Source organism: Saccopteryx leptura, chromosome 10, assembly GCF_036850995.1.
Source record: "Saccopteryx leptura isolate mSacLep1 chromosome 10, mSacLep1_pri_phased_curated, whole genome shotgun sequence".
Classification (NCBI taxonomy): domain Eukaryota; kingdom Metazoa; phylum Chordata; class Mammalia; order Chiroptera; family Emballonuridae; genus Saccopteryx; species Saccopteryx leptura.
In genome coordinates, this window is record NC_089512.1 from 32,433,908 (window position 1) to 32,459,270 (window position 25,363).

Below are 25,363 nucleotides of genomic sequence, written 5' to 3' on the forward strand. Positions count from 1 at the left end.
CGACACCTGAAATGGCTTAGGTCGCAGAGAGGATCAATTTAACCAACAAGTGCAGAGAGGCGGCGGAAGTCCTTGGTGGGTCAGAGCTGCCTGAGGATTTGATTTACTCCCTGGACAGGAGTCCACGCGCCTGATGGAAACCTGACACGGGGCCCCTTCTCCACATTGTGTGGGTGAGACTTTTCATTTCCCACGGGGCTGACCAGCTGTGTGCTGTGGTCTCGGTGCCTTTTTGCCTGACTCTTCCTTTTCCTGTGTCCTTGGCAGAGATCTACCAGTAGTTTTGATAACTTCCCATCATCCATTTGCCCTAATTAGGAGTGACGCACAATGTGTGTGGACAGTGTGACTAATGCACACAGGGGCAACATCAGCAGGGCATTATTGGTGTTTATGGTAAGTGACTGAATTGGGTGTTCCTCTGCCAGGAGGGCAGGAAGCCAGCATGCACCCCACTGTCACCACCACGTCCGATCTCAGCAGCAGGTGCCTCACTTTTGTGTGATCGGGAGGGGATTATAAAAAGGTCGCCAGAGAGCCAATCCAGAGTGGACCAGTTAGTCCTTTGCAAGAGAAAACTTGTTTACAAAGTTTTCTTTGCAAGAGAAAACTGTTTACAGCCTTGGCGCTCGCCCATCTGATGAGTGCTGTCCGTTGCCACGTGAATGGGGAAGAGAGAATAGCTCAATTATCTGTGAGCGCGTGCTCCACGGATCTGGGTCATCCTCTTGAAGGACGGTGCAGGAGCTAGACAAATGGGAGAAACACTGCAGTTCTGGGGACAAGGGCACCTGCTTTGTTCCATCACTTTCCTTACTCCTTTGAAGAGACAGGTTAAAAAAAAAAAAAAGGTTTTAATTTAATTTTATTTTTTTAGTGAGGAAAAGTAGAGCCAACCCTGGGCTGGGTCCAGTGTCAACACTACCCCGAATAGACTCTGTGATGCTGAGCGAGGCATTTCTATTGTTCTTGTTTGCAACTTCTGCACCTGGAGAAGGTATCTAACAAAATGATCTCATCCCCTGCACTCCTTCCGTTCTAGTGCTCGGTTTCTAAGCCTGTGGCCCCTGACAACAAACTCCATGTGCCTCGCCTCGCCATTCAAGTCATATATGAGGAAACGCCTGCCGATGCTCCAGAAATGCAGCATTTCCCCCAGTTTCATTAAACTTTGAGTTCTTTTTATGATTTCTGGATTTTCACTTTAAACACTGCACTTTACTTACCAGTTACGTTCAAGGATTACTGACAATGATCTAAATTACACATTTTACTTCTCATCCTATAAAACTACTTTTAATTCTTTGCCATTCCTCCCCCCCCCCCCTTCTTTCCCATGCAGAGTTCATTTCAGAGCTAGGATCCTACGCCACTGGCTGGCTGTTAGCTAAGGCGTGCAGGGAACCACACCGTTACTCAAATAACAGGTTTAATTTTCTATCTGGAACTACATCTGGGAGACGCGTACCTTAACTTAAACACATTACAATGCGAATAACAAGCACTGAGCAAAGGAACTGATTTTTAAGAGGATATTGATAAATACAGTAGCCTGAGCACCTTCCTAACTCTGAGAGAATAACTATGAGACACCGAGTTGAAGGTTACACACACTCATCTGCTCACACACCTGGATCACAGAAGAGAAAATGGACAGATCAAAAAGGGATCGTTGAAGGCTTAGACATCTGTTACTCTTCCAAAAACTGAAAGCAATTTTGGTTTGGGAGAAGCAGCAAGTAGGTTGCAGTGTTTGGTATCTTTTCAAAAATAGCACAAAGTTTCCCCGATTTCGAAAAGAGCTCGGGTTAAAAACTCAGCTGGCCTTAGAACTCATCTTTTCGAGCCTTTAACTTACCATTTGCGTTGTTTCGAGGCGCACAACCAGTGCGAGCCGAGAAACAGAAAGAGGTGTCTCAGCGCACTTTCCAAGAAGTCATCTGCCAACTGTGTCAAGTTAACACCTTACTAAAAGCAAAAGTGTCAAGCCAGGCAAGCAACTTGTTTTTGACAAAGCTGTGCACCAGGTTAACTGGTTACTCTTAAGAGCAGAATATCTTGAAACTAAATAAATTTATTTTTTAAAGTTCAAACTTCATTAAATGCAGGTACTGCTACTGGAGAAATATCATAAAACATCTTTTTAATGTGAACACTACTTCATACAATGAAAAACTATGTACAATGTGTCGCTCCAGATCGGCTTTTACATCGTATATATACCCAGCACGCGTCTGCAGCGGGGGAGCGTCCGTCCAATTGCACGTTCTCCTTGGGTTTGATGGCTCTCCAAGGTCCCTGGGGAGTCAGGGCATCTGACTTACATTCTCCTCAGTAATTATGGCTCAGCAGGCATGCCACCCAAATCATCTCTAACCTTGGCAATCACACATATGCAAAATGCATAGACTAGGTTTTCTTCCAATAAATACTAATTTGACAATACAATCCATTTCCATCTTAAGAAAGTGTTTTCAGTTAGAAAAACTTTTTTTCTTTTCTTTTTTTTCTCTCTCAATGGAACTAGAGTGAATAGTCTGTTGTTCACACCGGAACTGAGTGATGACATCTTTGTATACAAATATACCATACTTTGGCCAGGAATACAATTTCTTGTTAAAGAGTTTATTTGCCTTCACACGCCGGATTGCTACACACACTCACAGTTTTAATAGACTGTAATTAGCCATTCCAGTTGTGCTTTGGAATTCCAAACATTATTTTCGTTAGTGAGTGCAAAGCAAATGCTCCATTTGACTACAACTGGTCCTAGAGTTATGACCTCCGTAATGATTCCGAGGGAACTGCCTCATTCTCCGGTTTCATCGCTGGCTTTTTCAGGTATGACTTCCAGGCTCCGGCGGGGCTTCTGAACGTCGGCATTTTCCGTCCCTGGTTTATTCAGTCCACAGGAAACAGCAGCATAATGGATTTGTTTCAGGTTCTCCAAAGTCTCATTCTTAGCATATTTCAGAAGATCCGCTTGTCCCTGTAACGAAACGTGATGAAACATGTTAGATGTGACATGACTTATTGTTAAAAGTTTGACAACACAGGTCTTGCGCTGAAATTGAAATATTTTGATTCCTCCAAGGGGACATGTGTATTTCTTATTGGCATGGCACCGGAATACGTCAATTTTAATAAAAAATGAGTTTGTTTCCCCAGTGTTCAACATCATACGCCAAGAGCTTGCTGCCTTTTCCCTTAAAAATCTGAACAGAGTGTTTTGTGTGTGTGTGTGTGTGTGTGTGTGTGTGTGTGTGTGTGTGTGTGTGTGTATGTGTACAATTTCCATCTATCCTGGTTAATATTACATCTTCCAGTAATTATTTGGCCAATCTTGTTTCCCCTCCTTTTTTTTTTCCTTTTAAGGTTTTTCTTCAACCTTTTATTCTGAAATATGTATAAACTCTAAACTCACAGGAGTATGCAAATATAGTGCAGAGACGACTTGTGTACCCAAATTTCCCCCAATGCTTACCTCTTACATCTACAGCACATCATTCAAACCAAGGATGACACCAATACAATGTGTATGTATAGTTCTGCGTCACTTTATCCCATGTGTGGATTCATGTGACCACCGCTGAAATCAACACACAGACCTCATCCTTCACCACAATGATCTTCTTGGTGCTACGACTCCATGGTCACACCCATCCCTAGCCCGGGCAGCCACTTATCTGGTGGTGGTGGGGAGCTATCTTGTATGTCTTAAGGTACTCAGCAGCATCCCTGGCCTTTCTCCACTAGAGACTAGTAGAAACCACTCAGCTGTGACAACCAAAATGTCTGCCTACGTTATCAAATGTCCCCTGGGGAGTGAAACTGTCCAAACAGCCAATGCTTTCAAGATTATTCAGCAGAAGAAATGATGTGGCGTAAATTGCTTCATTGTTATAAATTCCAACTTGGGTTTTTGTTCTATTTTTCCTTCCTGTATTTAATCTGCTTTCTGCCGACCATTCTACTTATACTGTTACCTTTCCTTCTTTCTTATTCTCTTTGCTCACTGTTTTTCTCTTTTCTTAGGGTCTAACTTTATTCTATACTGCTCACAAAAATTAGAGGATATTTCAAAATGAACATGAAGTGATAAAGAAAAGCATTTGATTTTTTTTTTATTAAACAAGAATATCAGAAAAGCAAACGACAAGTCAAAGAAAGTTGTTCGATTATGCAGATGAGATGCAAACCCAACTTTTATTTCATTGGTGAAAATGCACTATACAAAAGGCTGTAAGTACTGGAGTATCTGCACGTTCCCTGATCCCCTAATTAAAAAAAATTTTTTTTAAATTAATTTTAATGCAGTGACATTGATAAATCAGGGTACATATGTTCAGAGAAAACATCTCCAGATTATTTTGGCATTTGATTATGTTGCATACCTCTCACCCAAAGTCAAATTATCTTCCGTCACCTTCTATCTGGTTTTCTTTGTGCCCCTCCCCTCCCCCCACCCCCCCTTCTCCTTCCTCGCCCCCTCCCCACCCCCCACCCCCCATTACCATCACATTCTTATCCATGTCTCTGAGTCTCATTTTTATGTCCCATCTATGTATGGATTCATATAGTTCTTAGTTTTTTCTGATTTACTTATTTCACTCCGTATAATGTTATCAAGGTCCATTCATGTTATTGTAAATGATCCGATGTCATCATTTCTTATGGCTGAGTAGTATTCCATAGTATATATGTACCAAAGCTTTTTAATCCACTCGTCCACTGACGAACACTTGGGCTGTTTCCAGATCTTCGCTATTGTGAACAATGCTGCCATTAACATGGGGGTGCATTTCTCTTTTTGGAAGAGTTCTATGGTGTTCTTAGGGTATATTCCTAAAAGTGGGATAGCTGGGTCAAAAGGCAGTTCGATTTTTAATTTTTTGAGGAATCTCCATACTGTTTTCCACAGAGGCTGCACCAGTCTGCATTCCCACCAGCAGTGCAGGAGGGTTCCCTTTTCTCCACATCCTCGCCAGCACTTATTCTGTGTTGTTTTGTTGATGAGCACCATTCTGACTGGTGTGAGGTGATATCTCATTGTGGTTTTAATTTGCATTTCTCTAATGATTAGTGATGTTGAGCATTTTTTCATATGCCTATTGGCCATCTGTATATCCTCTTTGGAGAAGTGTCTATTCATTTCTTTCGCCCATTTTTTGATTGGATTGTTTGTCTTCCTGGTGTTGAGATTTACAAGTTCTTTATAAATTTTGGTTATTAACCCCTTATCAGACGTACTGTCAAATATGTTCTCCCATTGTGTAGTTTGTCTTTTTATTCTGTTCTTGTTGTCTTTGACTATGCAAAAGCTTTTTAGTTTGATACAGTCTATGGCCATACCACCCTGAACGTGCCCGATCTCGCCTGGTCCCCTAATTCTGTGGGCAGTGTATCACTCTACAATTCCTCCAAAGGCTGAATTTTTCTTTGCCATGCTTAGCTCTTAGTACCATCCCTTTCTGATTTTGATTTACTTGAACTGCCTCCCAGTGTGCATCCTCATTGAAGAGCTCCTGGGCACCTCATGCTGGGGGCTGCTGCGGAGGCTCACAGGTGAGGACTGGCTTGGGCGGGCACCTGGACTAGCATCAAATCAGTCACCACGACGTGGGAATCCACAGAATGGTGTGCTGTGTACCACTTACCACCCATTATTTCCCTGCTTTACAAAGACCTTTCATTAGTTATTATAAATAGATGTTGCATTGCTTAGTTTAACAGAAGGCCCTTCATTTTTATTCATTGGTACTGAACTCATACAATGATGTTACAAGCATGTGTTACAACTGATGAGCTTGCATTGCTACATCATCATCACCTGAAGTCCGTGGTTTACAGCAGGTTCACTCTTGGTGCTGTACATTCTAATGGGTTTGGACAAATGTATCCATCCATCATGACAGAACCACATAAAGTAGTGTCACTGCCCTAAAAATCCTCTGTGCCCCACCAATTCATCCCTCCCTTCCCCCTAATCCCTGGCAACCAGTGATCTTTCTACTGACTCAACAGTTTTGCCTTTTCCAGAACGTCATATAGTTGGATTTACACAGCATGTAGCCTTTTGATTGGCTTCTTTCACCTAGTAATATGCATTTAACTTTCCTCCACATCTTTTATGTCTCGGTGGCTCATGTCTTTTTAGTGCTGAAGATTCTGTTGTCTGGATGCATCACAGTTTATTTATCCATTTACCTGCTGAAGGACATCTTGGTTTGGGCAGTTATGAATGAAGCTGCTATATATGTCCACATGCAGGTTTTTTTATGGATGTGTTTTCAGTTCATTTTCGTAGATACCAAAGGAAGCATGGTTGGTGTAGCATTTGGTAAGGGTATGTTTAGTTTTGTAAGAAACTGCCAAACTGTCTTGCAGAGTGGGGGTACCCTCTGCATTCCCAGCAGTGATGAGTCAGAGCTCCTGTGCCCTGCACCCTCACCAGCATCTGGTGCTGGCAGTGTTTTAGACGGGTCGTTCCAGTAGGTCTGTAGTGCTGTCTCATTTTGTTTTAATTTGCAATTCCCTAGTGACAAATGATATTGAACATCCTTCCATATACTTGCTTGACATCTGTATACCTTCTTCGGTAAGGTGTCTGCTCAGAAATTTTGCCCAATTTTTAAATTAGGTTCATTAAAAATAATTTTTTTTTGTTTGATTGATTTGAGAGAGAGACAGGAAGGAAGAAAAAAATATATATAGAGAGAGTAACACTGATTTGTTATTCCATTTATATGTGCATTCATTGGTTACTTCTTGCATGTGCCCTAACCGGGGTTCAAACCCACAACCTTGGTGTGTTGGGGTGATGCTCTAACCAACTGAGCTACCCAGCCAGGGTCGGGTTATTCATTTTCTTATTGTTGGATTTTGAATAACAGTCCTTTATCTGATGTGTATTTTGCTGGTATTCTCCCCAAATCTGTGGCTTGTTTTCTTATTCTCTCCACTTGACCTTTACAGAGCAAAGTTTCTAATCTTAAGGAAGTCCAAGTTCAGATTGTTTTCTTTCATGAATCATGTCCTTGCTGTGGTATCTAAAAAGCCACCACCATGCTCAAGGTCATCTTGGTTTAATCCTATGTTGTCTTCTAGGAGTTTTACAGTTTTGTGTATATTTAGGTCTATGATCTGTTTTGAGTTAATTTTTGTGAAGGGTGAAACATCTGTGTCTAAATTTATTTTCTTTTTTTGCATGTGGAAGTCTGTTTGTTCGAGCTCTGCTTGTTAAGATTATCTTTGCTGCATTATATTGCCTTTGCTCTTCTGCAAACGATCAGTCAACTATCTATATGTGTGGGTGTATATATGGGTTCTTTATTCTGTCCCATGGACGTAATTGTCTATTCTTTCACCAATATGGCTCTGTTTTGATTACTGTAACTTTACAGAAAAGCTTGAGGTTAGCATCAGTCCTCTGACTTTGTTGTTCTTCAATACTGTGTTGGTGATACCATTTCTCACCATTAAATATGATGTTAGTTACACATTTTTTGTAGGTGTTGTTCATTAAGTTGAGGAAGTTCTTCTCTATTTCTAGTTTGCTCAGAGTTCTTTCAGGAATAAGTGTTGAATTTTGTCAAGGATCTTTACTCTATGTACTGAGATGATCATTCTTCTTCTTCTTTAGTTTATTAATGTGACAGGTTATACTAACTGATTTTTGATGTTGAACCAACCTTTCAGATGTGGTACAAATCTCATCTGACCATGGGTTTGTGTCCTTGTCATTCTGTGCAGGGAAGGCTCCTTCCCAGAAATGCACACCAACTCGCTCTCTCCCTCCTTCGGGCCTTGATTTGGAAGCTCCCTGACAACCTCTCTAAAAGTAGGACTCCCACCTCCTGCTCTCAGTTCCCCTACCCCTCCCCTGCCTTGCTTTCTCCGTGACACTTATTACCATCAGACACCCTCTATGCCCGGTTTACTATCTGTCTCTCTCCCATTACATGTGAGCTCCACGAAGGCAGAGACTTCTGTGTCTTTGGGTCACTGCTGAACCCTCCAAGCCTGGAGTGACACCAGGCATACAAAGTGGGCTCAGTCATGATGCTGAATGAATATAATTACAGTAAAATGTCAAAGTCTCTTTAGTCTTTACAGCTGCTTCCCAAGCAATGTGTTCTACCTTTCCTCTCTGCATGTATATATATCACAAAGAAGTATTTTACTTTATTTTTATATAAATGAAATCAAGCAGACTATATTATTCATCAGTTTCCTTTCTGTTCGCCAAGAACCATGTCTTGGCGACCTTTCCACGTCAGCAACACGCAGCCCCTCCATAGGATGACAGGGTATCGAAAAAGAAAACCCCCAGATGGTGGGATATTTAGTGTGGTAATAACAGAGTTCTTTATCTGGTTGACCCTCATGTTTCCCACGTTCAGACAAGTCATTATGGCATCCTGAACAGACTAGGCTTTGGTCGTTATCCAGACAAGACACAAAGGACCTCGACAGGTGCGAGGCCCGGGCCTGGGTTGCTGCTGAGCCTTGCCCACATCACTTTCATTTCGTTCCCCGCATCTAAGAACCAACATGTCTGACATGTCTTGGAATTGCGGTGTCTAGCGTGAGCAAAGAACAATTCCAAAGAGGTGATGGCATTTGCTGTGACAATGTTCACAGCGCATCGCCTCCAAAGAGCAAAGGCTATTTAAACCGCCGCTGCCCACGAACACGGGGTGTCTGGTTTTGAAGACTCCTACAAAAGTGGCTTTGCAGTGTTTTTAGTTGAGAAACTCAAACCCTACTTGGTGTCACACATTCTGTGTTGAGTTTTGTGACTTACTCTATTTGGTTTTCATCTTGAAATATTTATGACAACCTTAGGTCAAAATATTTAAGATTCTTAGTTAGACTCAGAAAATAGTGTTTAAAAGATGGAGCAAAGGGCAGGGTCGGCTCCCAGCGGATCTGGCTGAGAGTCTGGCGTGACCCTGATCCTTCACGCTCTGCCCATGGCTCCCCCGGGGTTGGGGCAGAGGCTGGAGACACCAGGCGGGAACGGGGGCAGAGGCTGGAGACACCAGGCGGGAACGGGGGCAGAGGCTGGAGACACCAGGCGGGAACAGGGGCAGAGGCTGGAGCCACCAGGCGGGAACGGGGGCAGAGGCTGGAGACACCAGGCGGGAACGGGGGCAGAGGATGGAGCCACCAGGCGGGAACGGGGGCAGAGGCTGGAGACACCAGGCGGGAACGGGGGCAGAGGCTGGAGACGCCAGGCGGGAACGGGGGCAGAGGCTGGAGACGCCAGGCGGGAACGGGGGCAGAGGCTGGAGCCACCAGGCGGGAACGGGGGCAGAGGCTGGAGACACCAGGCGGGAACGGGGGCAGAGGATGGAGCCACCAGGCGGGAACGGGAGACACCAGGCAGGAACGGGGGCAGAGGCTGGAGCCACCAGGCGGGAACGGGGGCAGAGGCTGGAGACGCCAGGCGGGAACGGGGGCAGAGGCTGGAGACGCCAGGCGGGAACGAGGGCAGATGCCAGAGGCCAGAGCCGGTGCCCCAGCCTAACCCAACACTGGGCCAGTCGACACACTTTGTGTGGTCTTTTGACCACAGAAGATGTCCTAGTTTTTAACATATTAAAAATGTTTCAAGGCCTGCCTGTGAGTGCTACATAGTTTTTAAATCCAAAATTAACAAGCACAATTCATTGTTTTTATTCAGACCTAGAGCTAAAAACAATAGGGATTCTATACTTCAGTTAATTTTTTCAAAGCTTTTCCTGTCAAACTATTTATTAGAGGAAAATGGAGCTGCCTTCATTCTGAGGTGAGTGGTCCAGTGTGGCCACAAAGACGCCCCAGCCTCGGCCACCAGCCTGTGCCATGGCCGCAGGGCTGAGAGACGGAGAGAGCAAAGACTCCGCCTGCCCCTCCTGGGGGCCGGCAGGCGCGTTGCTGCCAAAGCCCATGCAGTGGGAGGGAGGAGAAAGAAGAGGACGCACGCACCATTTGGGGGGTCTGAAGGAGGCACCAAAGTAGTTGAATACTCTTTCTTTTTTTAATGCAAATAGGAATGTAAGTTCTCAGTGTCTGGTGTGACCTCAGCATGTCTGGGGCCCACAAAGACTTTTGGGTTTTTCTGGGGCCAAAGGCCCCAAGCCAAGAAGGTCCGTCTCCACGCTGCAGACTGGCTGCCCCTCTGGCTCCTTCACCTGCTCAGGAACACAGCAAGGGCCACCGCAGACTGGGTGCAGCTTCTGCGCCCGCGAAGAGAGGTGAGACTGACTCTGGGACACAGAAAGGGGGGGACAGCTGGAGACAGCGGGGCCCGGCAGGGAGACAGGCCTGGGTCAAGGCCGCGTGCTGGGCCCTTGCTTAAGCAACTTCACACGCACGTGTCCTTACTGTTCCCGTCACCGTGCAAGCCTCCACGAGGCCTCAGGGGCCCTCAGCATCACCCTGTGGTGCCGGCGCACGGGTGTACGGTGCCTCTGCTGTCTCACCTGAGCATCCACGGCAGCCACACCAGGGACTCGAACACACTCACATGGCAGGAAATAAAAGCCTTTATCCAGACTATTCACAACAGTCGGTGGTCACAAACAGAGTACCTTAGCAAATAGTTTGTGGTCACAGACTTGGGTGATGTGAGACTCATACAGAAACCAAATACATTTCAAGCATGTCTTTCATAAGTATTCAGAATCACAGGGCAAATGCACAAACCTCTTTTAAGAGTGCTATGGAAACAACTTAATATATTTCTTACAACTACAATTCAAATTGGCACAGGTGGGCTGCGGATGTAATTATAGACCTAAATTTGAAACCACAGTGCCTATAATATGTCTAAAATTCGCTGTGTAGGCATGTATATCAGCAAAGCCTTCTGGAAACAACCGTCACCATTTATTGAGTGACTACTGAATGCCAGATGCTGTATTAAGCCCTTTACAAAGATTATCTGATGAGAGCTTCTCAACTCTGCAAGAGGTGCAGTTACCATCCACACTTTAAACATGAGCAAACGGAGTTGGGAGAGATTAACAGCCTCACCCAAGTCAGAGTCCACCCAGCAAACGACACTCAAACGTACACAGCTGTCTCTCTGTGCATTTCCTTTTCTTACACGTAACACCTGAAAGCAAGCAGGCAAAGTGGAGCGTCCACCACATTTTTAATGCACTCAGCATATTACTGCTGTGCAGACAATCCACTCTTCCTGCAATGAAACACAGGAACAGAAACATAGATTTCCGATTCGTCTCCGCTGAATGAGGAATGAGTGAAGCACAGAATGAATGGCTGTGGCAGTCTTGGCTGCTGGCACTAAACTGGCACCAGCACACTCTGGCCGCTCCCGGGAGTGGTCTGGGCGGAGGGCTGGCTGCTCACATCCCTCACAGGGAAGGCAGGCCCCCGGGCTTGGTCAGGCCTTCTTCCCACCGAGGTCTCAATAAACCTGACACTTGGGAAAAAAACCCTCGGATCATCTGCACCTGAAGCTTGCGCGACAGGGGACGTGGCACATGCTTTTCTGTGAGATGTCAGATTCGACTGAAAGGTTTCGTTTTCCTCTGTCCTGTTGGCTTCCCCTGATGGTCATTCCCTGGTCTGAAGGCAGTGAAATGTGACTATCCTCCTGTCTTGATTCTCCAGCCAACCTCCTATCCTGCCAATATTCTGGTTATTTCATCACATTTGCAGTTATTCATCAACTTAACAATGGTTGTGCTCAAAGGATTGTACAAAAGTTAGTAATGAAAACTTTTAACTAAAAGAGTCCATTTCATTTACGTTCAGAATGAATGCCTTCCTCCTCAGAAACAATTTTATGTTTCACTCGACAAAGATGGCAGGGTGGGGGGCTCCCAGGCAGCACCCCTGACGAGGTGTGGTGTCTGAGCTGGGCCTCGGAGGAGGGCAGGCGGGGATTCCAGCTGGCCCGGGGCTGTGGGGCACACCGCCTCCCACACCTGGCTCCACGGCTCCAACAAGTAACGCCTCTGGGGCTGCCCATTGTTCAGTAGTGTGGTTTCTATACTACAAAGCTTTCCAAGTTCCAACTGTGACCTCTCTTCCCTATGAAGACCCAGCCACTAGGAAGGGCTAATTTTCACCCCGGTGGGGAGCGCAGCACCCCCCCCCCCCCAGGGGGGGAGACGGGCCTCTCCTGGCACAGAGGTGGTTGCTCTGGTGGAGTGAGGGTTTCGAGAGCAGCCATTGGAGTCGCCAGAGAGTGGAAGTGAGCCACAACCCCGGCACAGAAGGCAGGAGGTCAAGAATGGGTTCTGGGCAGAGAGACCAGGGCCAGCGAGGAGGGCAGTGCGGCTCAACTGCACAGAGGTGGCGAGAGTGAGGGGACCGTGAGTGTGACCACTCCTGCACACACGAGTGACAATACGCGTGCATAAGCACTTTCTTCGCCCTCTTCACCTTTTCAGCACACCTCTGCAGAATCAAGTGTCAGCTGAGTAATCACTACTCCCACATCAGTGGTGTCCACCTGTCTGAGGTTCTAACTGTGCTTTAAATGGACCAGAAAGTACAGCCTGTCTAATGACAAATGCTACTGTAGTTTAATTTTCTGAGCCGTCTGAGGGGTTTTCACCCACTAAATAGAGGAGTGGCTTTCAGTCAATGACAGCCTTTCAGAAAAGCAGGCAACATAATGCATCACCGATAATAAATAACATAACTGCAGGATACCAGCGTCAATATAGAAAATAAGTTACACGTGGATTACCAAGGTAATTTTCAGAAAGGAAACAAATGTTAGGCTTCAGGTCGTCAAGGTAAGCACCGAACCTCAAGTAAAAACAAATGAAATCAAGATTAATGCCTTACCAGGTGCAAAATCTGTCTGGTTTAATCATTTATTTCTGGCAGAAGTCTTACGTTCCAAAAGAGAACAAACTTTTCATTACGTTCAGGGTTCATGTTTTAGTTTCATTCCGAGGGGGGAAGGGCCCAGGATGGCGAGAGGTGGCTTGGGAGCAATCCATCGGGAACACACCTTGGGTTGTAACAGCTTCATTTAAGTCTGTGACTCACGTGCTATACAGTCCAACATAATTTTGGTCTGTATTAACAGTAAGATCATGTCAAGACTATGAGCAAAATCATATCGAGGAGTCTCACTGTAGGCTGGTGAGCCCAGCCGGCATCTGAAGCATGGGAATAGCTGGTCGCCCCATTTTGTGAAGAACATGGACACACGAGAGCCTTCAGGAGGCCCTCGTCCTAGCATCGTGGAAGGGACTGTGTCTGAGCGGAGTTCGGGAGGTCTAAGAGAAGGCGTGACAGCTCCCAGTATGGGAAGGGGCCCTGGGGAAGAGGAAGCAGAATCACTCAGGGCTGCCTGGGGCAGTGCTGTAGCCAGGGGTAGAAGTGCAGGTACAGAGTCACATTCTATAAACCTGCTGTGAGATTCTGCCGTCTGAGCAATGGTGATGAAGAGAAATGGGAAACCCATCACCACCACAGCGAATATTTTAGCAAATGGGAAACAAAAAAGGAGGAATGTCTTGCATAAGCTGGTGGGTTAAAAATGCATTCCAGTGTGTACTTTCCACATTCCTGACAAAGCCAGCAACAAGAGTAAAATTAGCAAAAACAAACATAAAATCACAAACAGCAACCAAACAAAGAAGAGGATATAGCATAATTTAATACACTTCTAAAAGTCACTGGATTCACACTGGTAATTCATAAAAATCCTGAAAGTTCTAACAGCCCAGCGACCTGGAGAGAAGCAAAGCCAGTGAGTGTGCTCTTCTCACTGCTGCCTGAGGGAGTGGAGGAGGTGGAGGGGCGGGGCGGGGCGGGGCTGGATCCCAGAGCCTTCTGCTGCATGCAGGCAGCCAGGCACAGAAACCTCCGTCTCCATGATGCTGTGGACCAGGGGAAAGGACAGGGGCAGACACCGGGTCAGTGGTTGGCAAGGTGACCACAAAGGTGCACGCGGGACTCTGGGGGGGAGACGGAAAGCTCAGTCATCTCTGTGGTGGGGCTGCATGGCTATAAACATTTGTCAAGATTCATTGAATTGTGCAGTTAAAATTGGTGAATTTTATTTTAAATGGAGGCAATGATGCCCTCTTTTTTTTTAAGTATTTTATTTATTTATTTATTTATTTATTTATTTATTTATTTATTTATTTTTAGAGAGGAGAAAGACAGAGAGGGAGAGAGAGGAGAGACAGAGAGAGAGAAGGGGGGAGGAGCTGGAAGCATCAACTCCCATAGATGCCTTGACCAGGCAAACCCAGGGTTTTGAACCAGCGACCTCAGCATTTCCAGGTCGACGCTTTATCCACTGAGCCAACACAGGTCAGGCGGTGAAATTTATTTTATATAAATTATACTTCAATAAAGATTATCTAATGAGACTGAGGTCTGGACGGCTGGCTTCTGAATTAAAGAAGCAGCCATGCCCCTCGGCAATCACGCAGCAGAAACCCCGGAACAGGACATCTGCAAACTAAGAGCGCTGGGTCCAAGCACTCCGGCAGAGGCTGTGACCCACTGGGGTTCACCTCCTCTCCTCCATTCCCGCAGGCTACAGAAGAGTGTGGCTGACTTTTAGTGTTTATTTTATTGATTTTAGAGAGAGGAAGGGTCAGGTGACCTGACTGAGGATTGAACCAGTAACCTCTGTGCTTCAGGATGATGTTCTTACCAACAGAGCTATTTGGCCAGGGTGGTGACTTCTTGATCTGGAGATGACAATGAACTAATTGAAGTACTGAACTTACACCAACCAACACGTGAATTAGTCTTGGGACCAAACGGGAATATTTAAACTTGGACAACGTAAAAATAACAATATGCCTAACTCCCTACCCAGGTATAGTTCAAGTACTGATATACTCATCTTTCATAGCAGAAGGTCAACCAACAGAGCTTGCTTATAACTGAAATATGTAGTTTTAGAAAAACCCAAGATGCTGCCTGTTAACATTTCTCATCTCTATTCTTAATCTCAGCAGAATTTAGAGGAAACAAATAGCTCTTACAGTATAAACTGCTCAGTAATTCACTTAGCTTCTTTATGGCTTACTTTCCTTCTGTTATAGTAAGTAAGGTGAAATTTTGTACTTCTTAAAAAAATTAAAAGCAATTATGTTAGATTCTATTTACTGACATAGCTTATTTTATAATATCTGAAACACTAGTGCCTCGGAGATGTACCATTATTTTACATACCACTAAGCAAGAAACACCACTGCCAATATACCTAGGACACAATGCAAAGATGTCATGGACTACAGATACATACCAAGTTCAAAGTGGTCAAAAATATGAAAAAAACTATGACTCAGAATCAATAAAAGGTACTTCCACTGATCCATGCACAATAAAGTTTCCTGAAGTCGGGTCACCTACATTTAATAATAGTTATTTTTCATAGGAAAGATCTGAGATCATTTTAAAACTTTCATCTTTTCTACATTAAAAAAGAAAAGTTCTTTATAATAAAGACATACTTATAAAACAAGTGATTTTTATTCAAAGATAAAAAAAATGACTGGAAGTAAATATGTCAAGATGTTAAGAGTGGGTCATTCGGGGTGGTCAGGGATGACATTTCTGTATTTTAAAGCAATTCTTCAAGTTGGGAAACCAAAGAAAGCAAGGAAAGATTCATGAAGACTGCACGGCCGTCCTCAGAGAAAAGGAGACTACGGCAGTATGCCTGCTCTCCAGGAGACCGGCTGTCCTGGTTTACCCAGCACTGACCCAGTTTTCACACTGCAAGTCCTACGTCCCTGGGTGACTGGTCACCCTGCCTCCATTGTTCCAATGAGAGGGCTGACACACAAGGAAAGATATGTGAGATTTGATCCTAGAGAGTTCAGACTTGTTTTTTTTTAGGATGCCCCGAATCCGGAGGAAGCTGGTACGCAAGCAGATTCCTGCATCCACCCCTGGAGGCTCTGCTCCAGGCCAGGAGGTGGGGGCTCAGGAGGCTGCATTTTAAAGTTTCCCGGGTAATTCCTACACCTGGCCTCACAGCTCCCTCCGCAGTCCCGCCCGTCTTCCTCCTCCTCTCCTTACCCAGCGCCCTGGGAAACCGGCCCTGAGTCTGTGCCACCTGCTGCCAACGGCACACCACTTGCTCGTGGCCCCGGAGGGCTGCCTCCTGTCCACGCTCACCGCAAAGAGCGAGTGACCAGAGGAACTCCTGCCAGGGACACGTGTAGTAGCTTAACTCAGCCCAACTCACGTCCGAGAGTCCAGGAGCTCTGGTTCTTCCAGAGGAAGGGGAAGCCTCTGAATGCACAGGAAGGGAAAAGAAAGACCTTCCATGGTATGGAACGACACAGGTACCTCCAATTCGGTTCCATTCCTTGCTTAGGTTCCACCATACTCAGACACCGTCCATGGCACATATCAACCTGGAAATCTTTAAACCATCTACGTATTATCCTATCCTATACATTTGTTTCCGTGAATGTAATTAATTCTCTCTCGGATAAGTCTGTGGACAAAAAAGGGGGTATGCACGAGTTCAGTGACTGAACGTACTATCACGGGGGGGGGGGGAGTGGGGGGGGCGGTGTGGATGAACTGATCATAAATTCCTAAATGGGCAGGTCATGGTGGGTGGTCACACCCCAGGCTTAGAACTTTAGTAGAAAAGGTTAAGCAAGTCCTGCCCATGGCTCTGTGCATCCAGGTTAACACACCTTTGAAATACTGGAGGTAATCCTCTTCCCCAGACCCCTGGCAGCTCACAGGGAGCTCATTATCCAGTTAACTATCCTGGCCCTTGCTGCCTCCCACCTTCATGTAATCTTCCTCATACTTCCTCATTAGCACTGATGGTTTAAGAAACTGTAAACTGTCATCCTCCAGAGCACTGGAGATCTTGCTTCTTGACATTGTCATTGGTTTGGCTCAAGTAAATTCTTATAAAAATTCTCTACAGGTTGGACAGTTCCTATGTTGACAAGTCAAAAGAGATGATGTTTCCTCAGTGTAGCTATTTGGTTCCATTACTTATTTCTAAAATCTGGTACATTACATCAACCATTTTTCATTAATATGTGAGCCAGGTTCCCAATTTTGGTGGTTCTTTTCCGAGTGCTTCTCGAACTTTAATGTACATACAAATGCCCCGGAATCTTGTAAAAACACAGATTCCAACGGGACCTGTCTAGGGAGGGACCTGGGAATTGGCATTCTGAACAAGCTCCCAGCTGACGCCCAGACTGCTGGTTCCTGGACAAAGGAGCTGCAAGGACAGCTCACAGGTGGAGGTGGGGTCCCTAAGGCTATTCTGCCCTTGAGGAGCCAAATGGCATTTGTCTTCTGTCACAAAGTACTATGCTGTTTTTTTCCTGACGTTTGCTGGAAATTCAAAGTGTAACCCCCACCTCTGGTGGGAGTGAGTCAGCAAGTAGTGAAGCCAAACTCCTTTTCATTGTCAAGTCTTATCTCTGCTGTTTACTGACCTGCAAACTACCAGTTAAATACTAAGCAGAAGATCTAGAGATTTAAAAGAGCACAGGTAGAAGAAAATGATTTTAATCATAAAAATGAGTAGGGGTTAAAAGTGAGAAAATGCAAGTTGGCTAGTTTTGGAAGGGCTACTTTTCTTAAATCAACTCAGAAAACTGTTGTCAGCTGCAGGGATGAACCCTCTAACTTGAAGGGGAGTGGGGAAATTGAAAGAGGCAGCGTGATAATAATTTTGAATTCAACTGAGCAGAAAGTTTGGCAGGTGAATACCAGAGAGAAATTTTACATTTTGCTGTCCAAGAGCCAGAATGAAATAATGTGTTCTGCGTCATCATTATTGAGGTTCCCAAACACTGAGATGAAGAAAAGTGAAGATCACTGAGCAAAACTCAAACGAATTTCAAAGTACATGCAAAGCATTATTTTAAAATCATGTCATATTATGTATACCATAGAGAAAAAGACTGGGTCCTGGCCAGTTGGCTCAGTGGTAGAGAGTTGGTCCAGTGTGTGGAAGTCCTGGGTTCGATTCCTGGTCAGAGCACACAGGGGAAGTGACCATCTGCTTCTCCACCCCTCTCCCCCCCACTCCCCTCCTGCAGCCATGGCTTGAATGGTTCAGCAAAGTTGGCCGTGGAGCACTGAGGATGGCTCCATGGCCTCGCCTCAGGCACTAAAATATCTCAGTTACCAAGCAACAGAGCAATGGCCACAGATGGGCAGAGCATTGCCTGGTAGGGGGCTTGCTGGGTGGATCCTGGTCAGGGCACATGCAAGAGTCTGTCTCTCTGCCTCCTTATTTCTTTCTCACTTAAGAAAAAAATAAAATAAAAAGACTGGGAGAAGGTATAGCAAAGGGCCAGCGGTCATTGTCCCTGGATGGTGGGCCTTTGTTTACTTTCAATTATGCTATTTTGACATTTTATAAAAATTTTATTATTACTTTTATAATAAAAAAGTTAATTTTTAAAAAGTAGACATGCTGAGACAAATAGATGGAAGGGAAGGAGGAAAGTGGGGAGGAAGAAAGGAAAGAAGGGAGGGAGGGAGGGAGGGAAGGAAGAAGGGAGGAATGGAGGAAGGGAGGGAGGGAGGGAGGGAAGAGGGAAGGAAGGAAAAAGGAAAGCTGAAAAGAAAGGGAGGGAGGGAGAGAGAGGGAGGGAGAGAAGAAGAAAGGAAGGAAAGAAGGAAGGAATATAAATGGCTTTTCTTTTGAGGGAGAATTTCTTTTAAGTGGTGATTCCTTTACATATTTTTTTTATTATGCCCCACAGAATTCTTTCCTGTTTTTCTGGGATCCTACTAAAATTAAGACTGTGATTATAATTTAAAGTGCTAAATGAAATATGAGTACTAGAATCTTTGAAGTCCTAAGAATTCTTCTATAATCAATATTTTCCATTTCACATATAGCAGTGGGCACTTACGAAACTTTTACAATGCTTCAAGGATGAAATGCAAGGTCCTCTCTCCCTTCCTACCATAATCCACAGTGTGCCAACCATTATTAAAGTCCCCACATTCTGCCTCCAAGCCGCACTGCCCAGCCATGGTGCAGACTCTCCGTCAGGTAGAGGTGACAATCTATTCATCACTGCATGCCTGTGAGCATGCAGAGCCTCCAGTGGCAGACAATGTGATACTGATAGAAAGAAACACACCGGGCAAGTCTGCAAAATCACTAGCCCCAGAAACAACTCGCTAGATACCTTTAGGATGGTGATATTCCAGGTAAAACTCTCCACAGCCTTCTGTAGCTTCCGTTCCTTCAGACCTTCCTTGGTGCCTATGCTGTGCAAGTGTTCATGGAACTCCATGGCTGAAAGAGGTAGAAAGACAAAGTAGGTCACGTCTCCATCCACCCTGTGGTCATGAACTAGCAACATTTACTTTTCCAGGGATTGCTAAATGATTCCAACTTCCAATGGGATCTCGTGACTGCGTCTATTTAAGAACGTAATAATGGGGAGAAACACAGAAAATTCATGGTTTCCACCAGGCGGAAGGCATATGAGAGGTCAGCAGCGATTCCTCTTGGTTTGAAGGTGGGACAGGGAGCACAGGCTCATCCTCACTCTTATTTAGAGGTGGGAACCTGGGGCTCTGCACGGTTCAGAGCTTGATGGCTGTGGAGGAGGCAGGGACCAGAAACCGGGTCTTGGGAATCTCAGAACGCCAATTTCAGCTCTGCTGAGGCTGTAGCTTTGGCAGCCGGGGCTAAAACGAATGAATGCAGAGTGTGTATCCTGTCCCAGTTGTGTCAATCTGAGGTCAGACACCAATCATGTTGTAAAGGGGAGAAGATGAGGAGAAAGACCCAAAACTTGTGCCTACCCATTTATATTATGATATATTATAATAATTACATAATCCAGTTAATATTCCCAACTGTCATTCAAGATCTTCTCTCAAGAGGCTCCTCACGCAGGGCTGGTATGATGACCCTTTCACTGGTTTAGTATTTTGATGCGTGGATTTCTTGCACATTCAGTTAACAGTCAACACCCCCATCTCTGGCTAATGGGAACCCTTTAGACAGGAGGGTTCTACGCCCTTTTGAAATGACCAATTAGCCTTTGATATGTCCCTTGTTTTCTTGCACAAGATTTTCAAGACCACCAAGCACACTTCCCACCTCAGACCTCGAACCCAGCAGCTCGCCGAGGACCTCTGGAACCCGTCACTGGGAGGGTGTTTAAAGGTCACAATCTGGGGGCTCAGAGTGCTCACTGTCACTGGGTTTTCCTTGTTTTCTAGGACCTTCAATGGAAAGATCTCAAACACATGCATATATTTTTTTATTTAAGGGAAGAATAAGATCTTGCTAGAATTGTCATTCAAATTTAAGTATACAGGGTTTTCATATATTTTGGTTAGGTGGAAAATCTTAATTCCTCACCACATCAACATAACTATTAATAGTAAGACCTCTGAATCCAATTTAAACTCCCTTTGAATTTTTCTTTTTGTACTTAAGAGTGTATTTCATTGAGAATGAACAGTAAAAATATTGTGTTCTAAGGTCAATCAGAATAACTCTTTTCTCTACATGCTTATGTCACTAACAACGTACAATTAGGTTCATTTGTTCCTTTTTTCTTTTTTCATTTTGTGTGTGTATGGAGGAGGGATGCTTTTTTGGATGTAATTTATGTTATAATTATGTCAAAACTTTACATGATTCCAAAGTCAAACTACATACCCAGGTGTGTTCAGGTAAGTTCGTCCTTCCAGGTCTCTCTCCCTCTGCCCCCGCCCGCCCCCCGTACATTTGTATTTGTTTCTATTCATCCTTCTACTGTAACATTTCTCCTTGAAGAAGCAGATGTGTTCCTATACTCATTATCCTTCCTTTCGTGTACAGAGAGCAGCACACACGGGCACTGTTCCGTACCTTGGCTTGGCTGTTCTTCTTCATGTAACTACACAGTGGGCACCACTCCATGTCGGTGTATACAGAGCTCTCCCTCCCTCTTCTTTTCCTTGACAGTTTCACAGACTCCACTGTGTGGGTGGACCGTCCACTGTATGGATGGACCAGCATTTACTGACCCAGTCCTCTACTGATGGACATTGAGTTATTTTCAAATCCTTTCCTATTACAAATAATGTAAGTGTTCATAATTGTTCCAAGACATTCCCTGTGTTCCTTTGAACATGTTTTCTGTTAAGCTGGGCATTCCAATTTCTAACTCCCTTTCTGTATAAGACCACTCCAGAGAAACTCTTTATAAAGTAATTGACAGCAACTTTATTCCTTAGTGGCTTTAAACAGTAAGCAAAAGCTGACACACATATAATAAATACGGGAAACTGCCAATTTAATCTTTTTTTCCCCCTCTCTTCATTACTTTCCCCATCTAATAGGAAATATGGTCCTACTTCCTGTCATGCTGGTAAGGCTTAAGAAACTCATTGGTTTCAAGAAAGAAAAGCAATTTATAAAAAATTCGTTACATTGTCTAGGAAACTACCACATTGACCACTGTCCTTTTTTCCAACTTTTCTTTGTCAATGATGGTACTTAAGAACACCCCACTTGATTAAATGACCCCCCTCCACCCCACTGCTGGTGACCTGGCTCGGAGGGTCACATCCCTACATCTAGTTCTGACTTTCATTGGATGAGCTCGGTGGGATACACAGAAAAACAAACTAACACATACAAACAAAATAATTATGGATGGGTGACAATCTTGTCCTGAAACCCAGGCTGTTTTGCTACAGCATTAAACCAAACACGCGTGCACACACACACACGCACGTTTCCCCGGTCACACGAGGGAGCGTCCCTGGAGTGTGCTGTACTTCTTAGAACATGGTCAGGTGAGGCTTTTACGGTAAGACCCCAATGTGCTGGGTTTTTTAAATTAAGATTTAATACTGGACTTCAGCAGGACCTGGGGTTCAGGACCTGAATTATTAATACTCATAATATTTCAATCCTGGCAGTCAGGAGGCACGAGAGTCTTGTGTGTATCCCTGAGGTTTGGTAGATGGAATTCAGGACTGGGGAACAGGAAGGAGAAGAGCCCAGGAGGAGTGGTGGTGGTGGGCAGGTACCTCTCTGCAAACAGAAAGTCACAGCTGTACGGGCTCCGAGGTCACAGGACGAGTTGTAGGGGAGGGACACAGGAGGGATGTCACTGCGGAACTTCACACCACCACTGCTCACCAGGTGCAGGTTACTCAACGACGCTTTTTTATTACAGAATTCAAAACTGGCACAGAGGTATGATACAACAATCTGGGGAATATTTCAACTACCCACTGTCTCACTCCTGATCACTGCAACCGTGGAGAAACAGTTTAATACGACCTTTTCTCCTTTCTTTCCTTTGATTCAAGCTGGACTCATCCAGCACCCTGACTCTCAGGCCTCCTTCTCCCTGCATGATCGCTCCCTGATGCACGAAGCCCTCAGGACAATGAGGTTCTGTTCAGCATCAAACAATCTTTAGAAGGAAGCCTCAGGTCTGTTGACCCCAGAGACAGAGCTTGGTCAGACTAGAGATAACATCTAGGCCTCAGTTGTATTTCAGCTCCAGGCCCAGAAAAGCAGAGAAACCAGACAAAGCGGTGCTGACATCAGGACCAGATGGACTGATCAACTACCCCTTAGTGCCCACTAATCAGTAGAGCCCACAACTCTGACCACGATCCTAACCCCCTTAGTCACCATCCTTAGTGATCTTCCCCTATATAACCCATCCCCCAGAAGCCATCAGGAGCCAGGTCTTTGAGCATGAGCTCACCTGTCCCCGGGCAAGGATCACTTCCTAAAACCAACCCTCACTTTCTTTGCTGCAGACTCCTGGTCACGTCTTACTGGGCTCTGCTGCACACAGGCACACGGACCCTGTTAGTCCAGTGACATCACCAGTAAGGTAATGAGGCAGGGACATGAACTGCTACACTGGGCTTCATACCAGTTCACAAGAAAAAGCCTACAGATAGTACAAGCGCAGAAGAGCAGGAGAAGGCAACGCTGAGCTCTGACAAACATTCACCCCGCATTCAGAGAAAGCAGCTTTGAGAAAGTTCAGAGAAACACAGGGCTGGAGGCAGGAAAAAACAGGCTGCTTTGAGAAGGACGCTTAAAGAAACAAGTACAGCTGTCTGAAAAGCTCCTATTTTACTTGTTTATTATAAAGTGAGACTAGACAATTCACCTGTATCTTTCTCCTCTTAAAATATACACAGTCTGTAAAGCCAGTAGCCCCGGCCACCATCACAGCCGCCTGGCCAGTGCACGTTCACATTTGATTTGAACAGATGGTGATGAAACAACGGAGCCAAGAACTGGTGGGCCATTAGCTTTAATCCTAGCTTGCACTCAGTGGGCAAGAAACACACATAGTGGGGAAAACACTTCCCTTTCCATTCAGGGCTCCCAAAGCCATTGACTTATCCGAGTTTCCTAGAATCAAAGGTTTCTACCTCACCAGCCTTATTCACCTCTGGTCCCCATCTCCTTCTCTCTGCACAAACTGGCTTCTCCTTCAGCACTCCGCCATCTTGGCTGCCTCTCCTCTGCAATGCTGATGACAGGATCCGAGAGAGCGAGCCCCTGGTCTGCCCTATTTTATAGTGTAGAAATTAAAGCCTTTAAGCCAATATACAAATAAGGAAGTCTCTGATACAAAGCCACTTATCTGAGGCATATACAAGATTCCTCATAAGAGTGCACCACCCCACATCATGCAACAGTCAGGGGGTGTGGGGAAAAGCTTAGTTTTGAGAAGATCTTAGTATTAGAAGGATGTTGAAAAGATCTTAGTATTAAAAGGGTGGGAAAGGCTTAGTCTTAAAACCAAGCCTTAGGCTATGACAGGAGTCGGGAATCTTTTTGGCTGAGAGAGCCATGAACGCCACCTATTTTAAAATATAATTCCACGAGAGCTATACAACGACCCTGTACGTTACGCATTATCCAATAAAAATTTGGTGTTGTCCCGGAGGACAGCTGTGATTGGCTCCAGGCACCAGCAACCATGAACATGAGCGGTAGGAAATGAATGGATTGTAATACATGAGAATGTTTTATATTTTTAATGTTATTATTTTTTTATTTAAAGATTTGTCTGCGAGCCAGATACAGCCATCAAAAGAGCCACATCTGGCTCGCAAGCCATAGGTTCCCGACCCCTGGGCTATAAGACCTTGCCAACTTACGGCCTGTCTCCCACACCCAACCCCAATGCAAACTATAAGCGAGCAAACATAAACACCATATTTGCAAACTTATTTAACCTACACAGTCCAGTGAAAGTCTATAGGGAAGTGCAAAAAGTATTATTAATGGAGTTCTTTAAAAATGGGTCACAAAAAGTTGGTAAGTTGAAAACTGAAAAAGTTATGTTAAAAGTATAACACCCCCCCCCGCCTCCCCAAATTTTTTAAGTGACCAAGACCGTCAGTCCCATTGTTACTTATGTCATTGTCTGGTTTGCTGTACAACAGATGTGTTTCCTTAAAATGTACTTTTATATTATTAACTTATAGACTGATCATTACAAACATTTTGCTAATCTGCTGATATGAAGCATATGTTAATTTTACTTTTATGGGAATAAAAGGATGTTCATCTTGGCCTAGGCAGTATGACTGTACCACTTCCTCCTTCCCTGTCACAGGCAAAGTCCAGGGCAAGGCCTTAGGGCACACACGCAGGGAAGCAAGAGGCAATTCACCAGGCACCTGGCATATTATAGAGGAAACTTGGAGAGCGCTACAGAACTTTCCCAAGGAAATGGTAAGGGAGGACTTGAGTATTGTTTTGCCTGAGCCAGTACTCCAAGGTTTTCCAACTACCATGCTTTATTTCCGAGTGAGGGTCCCTGTCCTTAATATGAGCTCATGCTATAGCTATGTGTATCAAATAATTACGCTGGAGGTAGAACATTGTAAGGACTATTGGATCGGCACTGACCCAGTTCTGACGGAATGACATTATGCATTTGAACTCGGTCAGCCCCTATATAACAAGAAAATCTAATTCTATATCCAAGATGCAAATTGCACTATTCCCTTGACATTAATTACCAGGAAACCTATTCTAACATGTCACAGGAGGTGTTTTCAGTTCTTACCATCCACAATTAAGTATACAAAACTTGTCTAGGGTAGATGTTAAGTCACTTTCTCCCTATTTCCCAAATTATTTTCAGCAAAGAAACATGAACCCAATGAAAAGGCCCTTATCTTATTAAACTTAAAAGCAGTATCTCTTCTCCTTTCTGTCAGTCACACCTTTTTATCTGCAGAGCAGAGTGAGTTTCAAAGTAGCTGATGAAAATCAGATAAGTAAAAACTTTAAGTTACCACCTCCACCTAAGCCCCACAAAGAAATTGAGTTGTTTTTGCTTTAAAACTCCTGGTTCTGTCATTTCAGTTTGAGGGTGGTGGGGTTAGGAGCTAGTGGAAGGTG

The 25,363-nt window shown here is 44.7% G+C and overlaps 1 protein-coding gene across 2 annotated transcripts in view; it reads right to left on the reverse strand.

The window, feature by feature from the left end:
• Window positions 1–1,515: 1,515 nt before the first annotated feature.
• Window positions 1,516–25,363, reverse strand: part of PLCL2 (phospholipase C like 2) — a 185,335-nt gene continuing 161,487 nt past the window's right edge. For both annotated transcript variants that reach the window (XM_066350752.1, XM_066350753.1), the window contains exons 6-7: window positions 19,143–19,252; window positions 1,516–2,989 (exon numbers count right to left, since the gene is read on the reverse strand). In XM_066350752.1, coding sequence (XP_066206849.1) covers window positions 2,810–2,989; window positions 19,143–19,252 — 290 coding nt within the window. In that variant the 3' untranslated portion in view covers window positions 1,516–2,809. The remainder of the gene's footprint in view (window positions 2,990–19,142; window positions 19,253–25,363) is intronic.